At 34.3% G+C, this 15,774-nt stretch overlaps 2 protein-coding genes across 3 annotated transcripts in view; one reads left to right on the forward strand and one right to left on the reverse strand.

Moving 5' to 3' along the window:
* The window catches only part of LOC121371495 (presenilin-2-like), a 28,072-nt gene extending 26,307 nt beyond the window's left edge, over window positions 1-1,765 (reverse strand). The window contains exon 1 of the mRNA XM_041497425.1: window positions 1,357-1,765. Coding sequence (XP_041353359.1) covers window positions 1,357-1,497 — 141 coding nt within the window. The 5' untranslated portion in view covers window positions 1,498-1,765. The remainder of the gene's footprint in view (window positions 1-1,356) is intronic.
* Window positions 1,766-4,625: 2,860 nt separating this feature from the next.
* LOC121371498 (RNA-binding protein 25-like) overlaps window positions 4,626-15,774 on the forward strand; it is a 29,953-nt gene continuing 18,804 nt past the window's right edge. Inside the window, exons 1-4 of one of the 2 annotated variants that reach the window (XM_041497430.1) lie at window positions 4,626-4,652; window positions 9,224-9,321; window positions 11,349-11,389; window positions 14,917-14,994. In XM_041497430.1, coding sequence (XP_041353364.1) covers window positions 9,246-9,321; window positions 11,349-11,389; window positions 14,917-14,994 — 195 coding nt within the window. In that variant the 5' untranslated portion in view covers window positions 4,626-4,652; window positions 9,224-9,245. Of the gene's footprint in view, window positions 4,721-9,223; window positions 9,322-11,348; window positions 11,390-14,916; window positions 14,995-15,774 lie in introns of both variants that reach the window. The other variant, XM_041497429.1, reaches the window with a different exon arrangement.

The raw sequence follows: 15,774 nt of genomic DNA on the forward strand, positions 1-15,774 counted from the left end.
TGGGATTCTGAATGCAAACATAAATTTGTCTAACCTAACGATTTTTGTTGCCGTTTTGTTATTCATGCTTTCATGCATATAATGAACTAAAAAATTCCCACCTAAGTTATTCATTTCCAGTAGGAAACATGTACCAGTTTTGATGCAGTGACATACATACACAAAGGGAAGGAACTCTCAATTACTGCAGGTGTTATGATTGTTAAGCATGGAGACCCGTTATGGACAAAATGTTAATAAATGTTACCTTACTATTGAGAGTGAACATCAAGCAAGTCCTGGTGTGAATAGCACCAGAATTTGTCTTTTTAATGTTGTGTTATCATGGTTAAGGGTACCTAAAACTAATAACTTAGAAATTCTCATTACAAATAATCTAAACACAAATCCTTGAGTGCAAGATATTTTAAATTGGAACAAATCATAAACTTCAATATACAGAACAGTAACACTATAAATTTGCTCAGTATATTCTGCAAGCAATAAAGGCACAGCAACATACTGTCTATCTTTACAACCTTGGTATAATATAATATATTTCTAGTGATCACCGTTATCACATTTTACCCACTTGACACAAGATTTACACATTCTGTGTGCTGGTAGAGAAAACTGTTTACAAATTACACAGCATTTTGATTCCTCTAAATCAGACCCTTCACTTTCATCATGTGAAATTGCTTTGAATGAGGTGGATGGTCCAGACTGGGGTCATGAAGGTAAGTTTTTGTGTTCTTTCCAATTATCATCTTTTCAGTGCTTTATTTATTTTAATTTTATTTATTTATTTTTTAAATATTATCATCAGTACCCTTTATTATTTATGTGTGTTCAGTTTATAATTTAAAAAAATACTGTTTGAAGTAACAAGTACTTTTATACTCGCTCTCATTCTCTTAAGTGATTCAGTCAACCAACAATGTGTGATGTTACAGATTTATGTTAATATTATGTGGTCTTTATGTGCCTCCATACAAGCATCATTACATTTTTTGTTGGTCAGCCGATAAACCCAAATAGCAGATGACAAGTCTGGAACATGTAGAAAGTCGGAGAGTGAATTGGAAGGAAATAATAAACACTTTTGCAAGAGGGCAGGTGATCAATTACTATTTCAAGGTGTGTGAAAATGGCGCATGATTTATATTTGTTTTTTAACTTACAAGAGAACAGAACATTTCACACCAATTTGTTCACATTAGTTAAAAACATACTTCCATCTGTCTATTTGCATGTGTCAACAAACGCTAGATAGTCCTTCCAAATGTTTATTCCCAAAATAGCCAAGCCCACAGAGTCTGCGAGCCCACAGTAACTGCAAGCCTAACTATAATAATAAATGTACACAATGTTTACCTGAACTTCCCCACCACTCTGGTAGGAAGGCAATGTATTGGGATCATTATCAGATGGTACACCATTTGGTTGCTCTACAGATCGACTCATTAGAGTGGTTCTTTCTGTTGGTTCTGTGACTTTAACTTCTGGATTGCTCATATAGACAGATTCATGCAATTGACAATTTGTAATGACTCATTAAGTTGAACCATTTAACGGATTAAATTAAAACGGGTAGAGATTTTTAAAATAAACCTTTATCATACACTATACTTATATCATAATATAGAACTTATCAGCATCAACAACATAACGTTTTTGTAAAGAAAGAAATTAATATTTGATACAAATGCGATATGAACATTAACTAAATGAATTTCTTTTCAACTTTTTGACCAGGAAATAAAAAGTCGATAAGCAAGTCACGTGCTTCCGCTTCTCTCCTTTTATTCCTTGTAATATAAACTCCTCTATATGTTCTGAGTTCACATTTCTGTCTGAACTGGAAAAATGTGTTTTCCTTCTTGACGGCCCAGAACAAGTAACTCTAACTGTTGGACAATTCTGTTATGAAATGTTCAACCATAGGCAAAATGAACTTACCAGACCCTCTACTACAACACCAACTTGAATAAACACGTATACTCACTCAGTGACACTGCACACATTTACGTGTACATGTCGTATAACTATTACACGTATATACTCATTGTCATCATTATTATTACTATGTGTCTGATCTTACCATTTTATATTCTAATTATGTATGTTGTCCAATGTATACCATGCCATGTTTATATGATTCATATATAAATAAATTATTTGATTTGATCTATGACATTGGCAGATCCGTAGTACAAAGATCGGACAAACTAAGTAAGAGGGCAGTAAAACTGTTGATCTTTTTATGAATGCTGGTACATGATAACATCGCCTTTTCAGACATCGTAATAAACAATGTCTCTGGTACTAATGTTCAGGTTAACCCAAAATACCTACTTGGTAATCTAGAATATGCATCGGAAGTGTGGGATGGAAATATTGAAAAAGTACAAATTTTATAAGCCGCTAGATTAATCAGTGGTTTACCTAAATTTGCATCTAGAAAGTCGTTGTACTACAAAACTGGATTAGCAACACTTACTTGAGACGTAAATAATTAAATGTATGCCTCCTGGTTTTATGTTTTTTACACTGTAGGTTATCACACACAGTTGAGAAATAGTTCCATACTTACTGAAAAATTGCAATGATACTTCTTTATCCTCTGCTAGAACTAATTTACTTCAATCGTTATTTATCCATTCGACAATAAAGCTTTGGAACAACCTATGAGCTGAAATTGTCAAAACATATCTTCATTTAAAAACCCCAATAAAACCCGCTGTCTATGCGTTGTACCATATTATTCATTTGGCTATAGAAGATGTATTACATACCAAGACATGGATGTAATGATTTAAAAACATATTTATATCGAGTTGGCCTTGGCACCGATTCCTTGTATAATTGTGGATATCATTTCGAAAAAAAACGTTTGCTTCTGTGAAAGCATTTTATATGAAAGGCAAAAACGCATTCTCTTGAATTCAATATAATATAATGTAATGTAATGTAATGTAATGTAATGTAATGTAATGTAATGTAATGTAATGTAATGTAATGTAATGTAATGTAATGTAATATAATACACTATGCTTTATTTCTGTGCTTACATATTATGTGTATATACACAATACATATAAACATAGTTTGGTGACACACAAATAATAAAGCTAATAATAAAAGTAATGATCGACTAGATACATGTAGTAAACAAAATAAAACAATTTATGGTTTTAAGTGATACATTGACATGCCACATATCATTTGATTTAAACTAGTTCTTGTTGTATCCATGTCCCAACAGAGCTGTGCTATTGTTATACGGTGGGTTGCAGGGCAGTTGATATGCAATAGCATTTTGCATAGCTGTCCATAGATTGAAATGTGGGGAACTCGAATCTGTGAGTTTCGTAAACATTATTTTGTCTTGGAATTTCAAGCTTCTTTTTTTCTTTTTTTCTTTTTTTTTGTGGGGGGGGGGTAAACTTTTTTTTGTTATTTTGTTACATATGCTATTTCTACTAAAACATCAAATAATCTAGTATGCATTTTTCAGAACATATATATCAGTGGCGTAGGAAGGTGCCAAAAAGTGGGAGGGGGGGGGGGCACACTTTTATATTTACACACTTTTACGCTATTAACTATCTGAAGAGTGGGGGGGGGCACATGACCCCTTGCCCCCTTCCCCGCTCCCTACGTCAATGTATATATACATACCATATCGTTTGGTATGCCATTCAGTTTGGAACGGGATAAAACTGGGTTGTCGATTCGGTGCACCATAAATTGTTCCTAGGCCCCTCGATCTTTTCGTAGGTTCATAATTTATACTAATACTATATTAATACTAAAACTAATATGGGTCTTCTACTAATACTACTACTACTAATAATATGATCCTACTACTAATAATAATACTAAAGTACTACTACCACTACCACCACCACTACCACCACCACTACCAACAACAACAACTACTACTACTACTAGCTACTAGCTACTAGCTACTAGCTACTAGCTACTAGCTACTACTACTACTAATAATAATAATAATAACTACTACTACTACTACTAATACTACTACTAGCTACTAGCTACTAGCTACTACTGCTACTACTACTACTACTACTACTACTACTACTACTACTACTACTACTACTAATAATAATAATAATAATAATAATAACAACAACATAGGCGTACGGGCTTCCATTTTTGTAGGGGTGGGGGGCAGGCTGACTTCTTTCCAGAATTAAACAAAAGTGCCCGAATCTGGATAACAACCTTTATTTATATTAGCATTACTGTCAAACAGCAATATAGGGTTGCAAACGAATCGCCATGCATTTTTACATGGATTACAACTAATATAGTGGGTAGAATTTTAAAAATATACGGTGAAAAGTGTTCAGGCCAATTCATTTTGCTCGTGAGCTCGTGATACACAAGTCCCGCCCATGTTTTTTTTTTTTTTTTTGTGTTTGTGTTTGTGTTTGGGTTTTTTTGTGTGTTTTTTTTGTTGTGTTTTTGGGGGGGAGAGTTTTGTTTTGTTTTGTTGTGTTTTTTGTTGTTTTGTTTTCAATCATCATTGACATTATCGTAGTTAGTGCGAGGTTGGTCACTTTGCGGTTCTTCATTTTGCTGAGCAGGTGGAGCATTGAAAGACGTGTGGCACACATATATGAAAACAACAAGTTGAAACAAAAGTGGGTTAAATGTTATTTCTTTCAGCATTTTTTTCGCTTTTAATGTGAAAATTTCGTATATTTATTAGGTTTGTTGCTTATATTGTTTATTTACTTGTTATGATGGATGTTCAAGTTGTCAAATCTTACTCTTAGAAATGTGTTGTGTTAATTTTGTTTGTATTTATTTTATGTTTGCAATATCTGGTTGCACAAACATGGATGATGGAGTCGATGGACAGGAGTCGGGATAGCCATTCCTATTGTTTTATCATTTTAGTTTCTATATTTATATAGGATGTCATGTAGGAACTAGTTCTGCCATTAAGAGTCTTTGTGGCCATTTTGATATTAGAGTGGGACCAAAAATAATGCTATTTACCATCGATGTCCCAAACTGCAATGGTAAAGCAGTCTGTCTGGGATCTATTCCCGTTGGTGGCCCCATTGGGCTATTTCTGGTTCCAGCCAGTGCACCACGACTGGTATATCAAAGACTGGTATATCAAAGACTGGTATGTACTACCCTGTCTGTGGGATGGTGCACATAAAAGATGCTTAGCTGCTAATTGAAAAGAGTAGCCCATGAAGTGGCAACATCGGGTTATCTCTCTCAATATCTTTGTGGTCTTTAACCATGTTACCATGTCTGACGCCATATAACCGTAAATAAAATGTGTTGAGTGTGTCGTTAAATAAAACATTTCCTTCCTTCTTTCCTTCCCAAACTGCGTTCACCTAATGATAGAAACACTAGTACAATATTTACGGAAATACTATTCTACATGTTTCATAATAAAAGTGAATGTGAATAGGAGAAGCCATGTCACGTATAAGCATGCGCGCGCATCTGGTAGACAGAAGTCTATCGTAATGGCCATAATAATATTAACAAAGCGAACTAGCGTAGCGTGAATAGCAAAGAATGGCCAAAACGTGCTTAAAATGCCGCTTGTAGCACAGGAACGCTATTCTACATAGCTCCTGTATGGAGGAGATACATGTACTCTTTCCACCCATAAAATTTGACGATTGACCGAGTTCAAAACTATAGCAAACTTCCTTTTTTTTCTTTTTCTTTTCACCTGAATAAATATTTTTAGTCCATATCTTTTTAAAGCGAAGCATTACAAATGAGCGCGCGCACACACAAATAAAAATAATAAAATAAAACAAGTAGGCCTATATTTTTTATTTAAAACTGTTTAAAAGAAATAATTGGCCTACACTTTGTTAAAGGAAATTATTTCTTTAAACAACCCATATATATGTGTGTATGTGTATATATATATGTATGTATTTATGTATATATGTATGTATGTATGTGTATATATATATGTGTATATATATATATATATATATATATATATATATATATATGTGTGTATATATATATATGTGTGTGTATATATATATATGTGTATATATATATATGTGTATATATATATGTGTGTGTATATATATATATATATATATATATATATATATATATATATATATATATATATATATATATATATAGACAATATATAGACAGTAGTTATATATATAACACATGACTAGTCTACTGGTTCATTTGTAAGGCTTTTCATCAATAATAAATTTAAGCAAGTATCTTATTAGAAAACTTTACAAAAACTTTAAAACTATTAATTTTATCAAGTCCTTTTTTATTCCTTAAACTTGCTGATATCGGATACATATTAACACATTGTATTAAAATGGAGGAACCTAAATTTAGTTTCCATACATGTTCCATGACCACACATACATTGCTCCCTCTAGCTAGAGCATCCCTTTTTAAATATTAGTACAGAACTTAGCCTTTTAAACAGGATACATCTCAAATTTACTTGGTCCCACATCTTTGCGGTTCCATCTTCAGAAAATTTTGTAGCATTATTTTATATATATATATATATACAAAAATTGCCATTAATATTTTAATCGCCTAATCCCATGCAGGCCAGGACCTAGTTTAATACGCAGTCGATCTAGGATTGATTCCTGTTCGTGGTCCTATAGGGCTATTTCTCATTCCAGCCAGTGCTCTACAACTGGTGTAACAAAGGCTACACTATTTATTATCCTGTCTGTAATGAATGAATGAATGAATGAATGTTTAACGACACCCCAGCACGAAAAATACATCGGCTATTGGGTGTCGAACTATGGTAATGCAAATAAATAAAGTGATGATCAACATCAATATAAAAATTCAAGACTTAAACAAAAACAGTGTAAAGAACTGTGCAAAAACACAAATATCACAGAATTTTACGGATACTGAATTTTACTAAAAACTTAAATTTTGTGCTGTATTGGCCATTCTCAAAGAGAATGTTACACCCCTGCACCACAGTGAGGTTACAGCACACGCAGGGGCATATCCTGTCTGTGGGCTGATGCATATAAAAGATCCCTTATTGTTAATCGGAAAGAGTAATCCATTGTGTGACAGCAGCAGGTTTCCTCCCTAATATTATCTGTGTGATCCCTAAACATGTCCGACTCCATATATCCATAATTAAAATGACTTGAGTGCATTGTTAAATAAAAGATTCCTTCCTTTCAAATCCCAAACAGTGTCAGTTACCTTTGACAAGAGGCACAGTTTCAAAGGCTATCACTTTCAACCTGATTAATAAACCAGTTAAAACAACAAATTACTGTAAATGGTAACAATACAATGTTTTAATTTAAGACACACATTAACACAATGCAAATATCATTTGATCATTGGTTTGTAATTATAATAAAAAAAGAAAATAATACATATGTGTTGTCTATTGTTTCTGGATATAATTTTATTGATTTTGTAAAGTCTGTTTTTATTAGAAAATAGAGATCCTGGTAAAAAAAAGATTAAATCCAAGTGTTATCAATGTCATCATCACATACTGAATAGCCCCAATAATATTGCATATGGTAGTTTGGAAAGTCAGTGAAAAAAGTTCTGGTATCCTTCTTATGCACAGAAACATGAGATACCGTAGAAAAGAATCGCTGAATCTGATACCAGTGTTCTCCTTAGCATCCCTTAATTCACCCTAAAACTTAAACACCCTTAATTCATCGTGAAAGGCCCATTTTTCATCCAAGAGTTGCTGGTTCTCTTTTTGTCCATAAACAGGGATCACTGATACCTAGAAAAAAATATGAAAATTTGTAAATTTCTATGATATATAAGTATGAAAGTTTTATATTGTGTACATATTAGTACTAGTAACTATAGCATTTTTTGACTGTATCATGTAAGCCCAAGATGTTGGTCAAGGACATATATATTGAATATTATTGAAATATTTGAATACACATAAATGTATTTGTGAAGACATATTGACATCTGTCACTGATGACAATAATACTTATAAATACAATCAGCTCCCCTTTTCTTTCTTTATTTGCTGCAAACAAATTCAGATAACTTATATAATAAATGCATGTAACATAATTTATGTTTTTAATAAAATATGGTGGATATCACCAACTTGTGGATCAATATCCAGTTTTATTATTATTATTATTTATTTATTTTTAATCCCAAACAAATGATTTAATACATCTGATATCCCACCCTGAAATGTTTATACCTTTTATTTTATTATTAAAAAATCAACTTACACATTACAAATACACCTGTGGATCACTTCTTCAATAAAAAAAAAGTAAAACATTATAATTAACATATAATATAATTAATAAATGGAAATATTTCAGAACCATTTTCATATGAAACAATATATATATGCTTGATTGCACACACACACACACACACACACACACAGAGCTCCCTGTTATTTAATTAAAAATATAAATACTCCAGCCACCTACATATTTTATGGCATAATACAATATAAAATATATTCAGATTTTTGTTTTACCCACTATAATGGATCTGTCAATACAAACAAAAAGTTACATAAAACGTTTGTCGATTGACTGGGTAGGCCTACTGTTCACAGGGTATCTTTGTTTCCATGTCAGTTTGGTGGGGGCTTTAATTATTATTTTATTTTATTATCTTTTCAATTTTTCATTTCAATAAATACTGACGTGTATTAGTATTACGAATGAATAGCATACAACAAACCTTGTATAAAATGACGATCTCCGTTGGGGGATGGGCAAAGTTGATTGTTGTCAGCTTTAATTGTTCAACGTTTCGCTTCCACTGTATTTGATGTAACTAATTTCATAATCCTTACTACAGTGACTTGTGCATCTAACAACAACGTATGAAATTACCATGACAAAATACCATTCATCAAAACTAGTCTACACTGATTTAATTGACGGAAAAACATTCAATTGTTCATTACTACTAATGCCAGTATTATCAACTGGTTTCTTGCCTACCAGCGCTCATGCGGTACCACATGATCAAAACATGTGACGTCACCGTGGCTTCTCCTATGGAAAAAATATTTCTGGTGGAAATAAGTGAATTTGGAAATAGCAGAGATGGGTGCAGAAAAATAAAGGAGGGCAACAAAACGTGAAAGGAGGGCAGTAATTGCAGGGCAGACTGCAGCCTGGAGCAGCAAGAACACTGATTTATTGTTTGATATATATCTCTGTTTTTATTTCAGATTTTCATTTTAATTCACCATAATGTCTTTTCCACCTCGTCATCCAATGGGTATGCCTCCAATGGGCCCAGGAATGGGTTATGCCTTTACACCAATGGGTAAGAACATCATTATTATTATCATTATTTCTATTTCGCACAGGCTTGAAAAGGCTTTGAATTTGAGGTGCAGTCTTGAAAAGGTCATGAAACTGAAAATTGCCTTGAAAAGGCCTTGAATATTGTAGTTTGGCCTTGAAAAGCCCTTGAATTTGGTAGATAATCGTATGTAGTGAATTATATATTTTAATAAACTTATTATTAATATTATTTATATATTTAAAAATAATAATCCACAAATAAACAGTTGTTAGCTATGAAAAATTACTTTAAAATCGATGACGAAATTGTTTTGCACGGTATGAAATAAAGAGTTATTTCCCTTTGACAGTCGTTAATTTCCGTGCCGTAACATGCCGAAAGCATGTATGCAAATGGCGGCAACAGAAGCCAGTTTTCCTGTTTCAAAAATAGGTACTACTTGTAAAAATGGGGAAAACTGTTTTTAACCGCTAGTGGTTATCCGAATATGACTGGGTTAGAGAATGCAAAGTGGACAATAGAAAGGCGGTGTGTTCATGTTGCAAGAAAATGTTGGATTTATCTAAAATGGGCGAAAGTGCACTAGTCGCATATGTAAGGAGCCTTGAAAAAGGTTTTTGCTGACTTGAAAAATCCTTGAAAAGGCCTTGAATTTTAGTGGTGAGTGGCTGTATGAACCATGTTCTAGATGTAACCTGTGCTACGTATAGGAACATTTAAATTGTGTGTGGTGTCCTTGCACTGGGTTTTCCCATAAAAATCTTACCCCCATGTAGATATCCAGGCCCCTAAATTTCGAAGCTATCTTAGCGCTACAAAATCGTAAAACCATTGTAGGTTGTGATGTCACTACAGCACACATGCTTTTAAAATATTGGCCCAGGCCTCTTTAACAAAGACTATATACACAGCTGTAGAGGCACTGATTTTCCGCGATTGTGGAATCACAGACGGAATCGCGGAAATACCTATCTGAAACGGAATTCCCGATATTTTTCCAAAACCTTATTTAACTTTAAATAGCGCATTTGATTAATTAAAATTTATTTTTCGAACTAGAAACTATGGACACTGACATCTGCCTGTGCTACGCTACAACACTAGTACCTTTGTATGTTACGCCAAATGTTTAATGTAGAGTATCTAGACATTTTACCAGTCATGTTTTCTTTGCTTATTCCCGGTGATTTAACAGGAAAAACCAAAGATTGTGAGCTAAAATTGTCCAATATTTACTCAAGTGAAAGATATATTATGTTATGTTTGCTTATTAATTTTTAACATTTGCGGCATTGCCATATTTCCGATTTCACAAAGTAATGCAGTAATTGCATATTGTATGCCAGGCTTTGTTCAAAATAAATTATACAAGGGAAGTGGTTTATAGTGTGATTGTTTTTAATTATTTTCCCGACCATATCGTAAAGAAAACCAAAAATGTCTGAAGTCTGTGTCGTGGCGTATTCGTGTTTAAATTTAAACCAAAAATAAATACAAACTACATGTTTTGCCTCATTGCATATTTATTTATTTTATACCAGCGATTAATTGCGGTGTGTGTGTGTGTGAGTGAAACAAAAACAGAATTTGTTTAATACTGAAACGGAAAAACCCAGAATTTGTAACATTATGAAATGGAAAATTAGTGCCTCTACAGCTGTCATGTATATAGCTACTTTTGTGTTAAGTAAGAAATATACTATTGTATTGATGGAATTCATCTTTGTACGCACTATTTAGCACAATATGTGTACATTAGTCTTAAAACTGGACCTGAGTGAAAAAAGATACCTATGAAATGTGGCATTGGTTAAGTACAAAGGAGCAATAAAAATCAAAAGGGGAGAAGCAGTCGGAACAATGGGAATCTGTTAAAATATTATAGATTATTTGTATTATTTTTATTATTATCATTAAATTTTATTTTATTTTGAATCCCCGATTTTAATCACATGATTCATGAAGTGTAATTCACAATTCACGTTAGTAAAATATAAATTTGTTTATATGTATATGGTAAATTATAACTTGAGTTCTTTTTACAGGTATGATGCCAATGGGCATGGGCATGATGGCACCACCACCAGTAAGTACACACTTATTAATGCAGTTTTTTAATATATATACAGTCAACTCCACTTATTTGCACATCGGTTTATAGCATAATTCGGTTAATCGACTATTTTCACCCAACACAGAACCATTTGCCCTTATAACACTACAAAACATCCGGTTAATTGCACAAACTACAGGCTATATATCGGTTATTTGCACATAAAAATAACGATTTAAAAAAAAAATTGTGCTGAATTGATGTCACAAATTACTGAGAAAGTCAATCAAACTTTGGCAAAACAACTCAAATAAATCTGTTTTGTTTGAGCTCACTGTGTGGTAAGCCGACTGTAATCGGTGTTTACAAAGTCGACGTGTGGCATGCAAATGAGATGGTGTGCACGTTACTACTGGTGAATCACAATACCCGACTACAAGATTTAAGAATGACATAATTAAGTTGAATAAACCTAACACCTAATGTTTTGTTTGCAATATATTGCTGTTAATCAGAGGCCATCTCAATAACATGTAACTCTCCGACTATTATTTTTAGAAGTACCGCCTGTGCGCTTGTACGCATGCGCACTCAACTATTGAGGCCCTATTCGATTGTTCAGGGCAATCATTGTTCTGTATCAATTACGTTATGTCGAGAAGCCTTGTTAATAATTAAAAGATTACAGATCAATCGTCCTAGGCGGTGATGTTTTTAATAAATGTGACCGAGAAAGGGTTGTTGTTCACTTATTCATTAGATGCAGTGTACGCTATGTCTGTTAAACGCAAAAGAAACGATTTATCACTTGCTGATAAATACGAAGCTGTTAAACTTTTAGATCAAAAAATTTCACAAGCAGAAATAGCCAAAAAAATGGGCTGTTCCCAGTCACAGGTATGCAGAATTGCTGGCAAACGAGAGGATATTCGCACACGATACGAGTGTAATAAAACGAACCCCGAACGAAAACGGCTACGATCTGGCAAAGCAGAGGATGTGGAGGGCGCCTTGTCAGAATGGTTCGATAGTGCCAGGTCCAGAGATATCCCTGTGTCCGGTCCCATTCTCGCAGAAAAAGCAAAGGATTTGGCGAAACATCTCCATAAAGAAGACTTTAACCCCACCAACGGATGGCTTAGTAGATGGAAAGAAAGACATAACATCGTCTACAAACGACTGCATGGAGAAAAGAAAGACGCAGACCTGGTAGCAGCAGACAAGTGGACACAGACCGTTCTCCCAGATATACTAAAGACATACGAAGCAGACGACATCTACAACGCTGACGAAACTGGACTGTACTACCGAGCATTACCTGACGGAACATTAACTGTAAAATCGGAGACAGTGAGTGGGAGCAAAAAGGCGATGGACAGGGTGACAGCAATGATAGCCTGCAACATGTCGGGAACTGACAAACGAAAACTTCTCGTCATTGGAAAGAGCAAACAGCCGAGGTGTTTCAGAGGGAAAAAGAGTCTTCCAGTGAAGTACGAAAATAGCCAGAATGCCTGGATGACGTCGGCTATCTTCAACAAGTGGTTGGAGGATTTCAACAAAGATATGCGCCTTCAGCGACGACATGTGGTGTTACTAGTTGACAACTGTCCTGCCCATCCACCAAATGAAAAGCTGGGAAACGTAAAGCTGATGTTTTTGCCGCCGAGAACTACGTCTGTAATCCAGCCATGTGATCAGGGGATCATCAGAAACCTAAAAGGCCACTATAGAAGTCAGGTTGTTCACAAGATAATTGACGACATCGACGCCGATGACGAACTGAGCGCGAATAGCATTGCTAAAAAGTTAACTTTGTTAGATGCCATCCATATGCTGAGAAAAGCCTGGAACAACGTCACGTCGTCTACAATTGTAAACTGTTTTCGAAAAGGTGGCTTTTTCAAGCCAGATGTTCAGCAACCTGTAGAAAGTGACAACTCTGATGACACCAACTTCGCTGCACCGACTGGACTAACTAACGAGGCATTTCAACAATTCATCTCCCACGACGACATCAACAACGGTAAACGAATCAGATGACAGCGACAACGACGATCACGACTACCTACTGCCCGTCACCAACGGTGAGGTGAAGACAATACTCGGCAGAGTGAGGCGCTTTTTAGAAGAAAATGGGTGTGAGGACTTTGACAGGTTGTACCAGTTAGAAGATTTGTGTGAAACAACATCGGCTGCAAACCGCCGTCAGCGAAAAATGACAGAGTTCATTAACTGGATTCCTTGACATTTCAAATGACACGGACATTGATGTAAATAAAATGTTATATGATTATGTTGTTTTCTAAAATTAAATGCTACATGTGTATGTATTAAGTTTTTAACAGAATAAATGTCCATACTGATTTTATTTATTATTTGTTGTACTTAGTATTAATTGTACATATGTAATATGATGGGTTGGAATTTTACTAGGGCGAGCAAAGGGGTGGATGGGGGGCGAAACATGCTTCCCGGAAAATGTAGCGGAAAAAAATTTACTGGTGGGGGAGGTCGTTAAAACAAAGATAACAAAGACCGTCAGTCAATTGTGTTAGAACGGTCATGCATGCAATGCAGACTGCTGGAACTGATAACGACTCACTAGCCGAGCTTAACTTTAATTGCTTAACAATAGCAAAGGGGATCACAAATAATACCAAAGCTTGCCATATCTTTTGGGATGGAAAGAACACCATATCAGCAAATTCATACAAGTTCACGTAATTCTATGGTAAGGCGCATTCGGTCAATCAACAGCCCGGTAATTCCGGAAACTGACGTCATTTTGTAAACACGTGTACCGATGAAACGTGAACTTTTTGATGGTTCTGTTGTTTCAAGTTTATCTCATTAACTACATGGCTAATACACTTTGTTTACACTAGTGGGTGGTCAGTATTTTTTTTTAATACACAAAGTTTGTGTTTTTAGAAAACGACGCCCAGTGACAGGCGTTGTTTTTTTGTTTTTAAAAAAAAAAAAATGTCTGGCCTGGCAGATTAAAACAAAAACGTCATGCTTATTATATATATTGATAGATATATATATTTTTTAATTTATATATATCCAACTGCATGTGACATGTGTTAACTATAATAGTTCGTGTATGAAGTACCGCATTGTGCTAGACTGTCTCCCATGCCACTTTGTAGTTGGATGGCTGTTACAAAGTGAAAGTCGGTACTCTATCGGTTAATCGACTAACCCGGTTAATTGCACAAAATCGAGCAGCACCGAGGGTATGCAAATAAGCGGGTTTGACTGTAAATAAAAGTGGGTTTTTTAATGGCTTCAAACTCAAGTTATTCTCTTTTAAACATTCCTTTGTGGATATCAAATGCCACGGTCACAGCACATTTATTTTTTATTTCAATTTCTGTATCATTAAATACCATCAATTATTTAGTTTGATCTTTTTTAGTAAATTAATTTTGCAGGTTATTAAATACACAAAACATTTATTAATATAAATTATCTGCCCCTGTTTTTTGGGTTTTTTTTTTTTTTGCAAGTAGAATTTGTAAATTATTAATGTTTTGAATTTTTCACCATTGCAGCAGATGATGCGTCCTATGATGCAAGCAGCAGCACCAGCAAAACCAGTTAAGAAGCTTGTGCCTCAAGAAATTCAGAAGGTTCCTATATTATTATATTTTAAACTGTTAAAACAGTATAATGCACATGTCCGAGTCCAAGACAAGTTTAGTACTATGCTTCTGTAATATGCCTACATAATACATGAGTGGCCGTTAGATACGATTTATCTCGTAACAAGTTATTTTAAAATGTATCTAATGAGCCAAAGCGAATTTGAAGCATTTTCAAACAACGAGTTGTAAGATAAATTGTATCTTAACGGACACAAATGTATTATTCTATTTCTTACATATCCTCAAAAACCAGGTTTTAAGTCAATTATAACACATTTTTCGACTATAAGTTATTTACAGCCTTTGCACTAGTAGCTAACTTATGCATCACAAACAAATGATTGTCAGGTTAACTATACGTCATAGTGTAATCAATAGTTTGGATTCCAATAGCCGATGTATTTTTCGTGCTGGGGTGTCGTTAAACTTTCATTCATAGTGTAATCAATTTCGATCATGCTATTTTTTTATTGGATGTATGGCATTGGTGACCTGGTCATCACCTAGGAGCAGCCAGTCGTATGTCTTGAAATTGTTAACACACGTACATGTGTAAACGTATGTGTTATCGAAAATTTTCTCACCAACGGATTTGTAAGAAATACTTCATAAACGTGCCTGTCTTTAAGGGTAGATTCCACTGAACACTACCACCTTCTTTTATTTACAAGTTTACTGAATCTCTGGCCCATAGCCAAATTTTCATATTAAATGGCTACAACATTTAGTATGTGGTTGATAAAATTTAGTTCATTACATCTGTCG

Source organism: Gigantopelta aegis, chromosome 4, assembly GCF_016097555.1.
Source record: "Gigantopelta aegis isolate Gae_Host chromosome 4, Gae_host_genome, whole genome shotgun sequence".
Taxonomy (NCBI): Eukaryota; Metazoa; Mollusca; class Gastropoda; order Neomphalida; family Peltospiridae; genus Gigantopelta; species Gigantopelta aegis.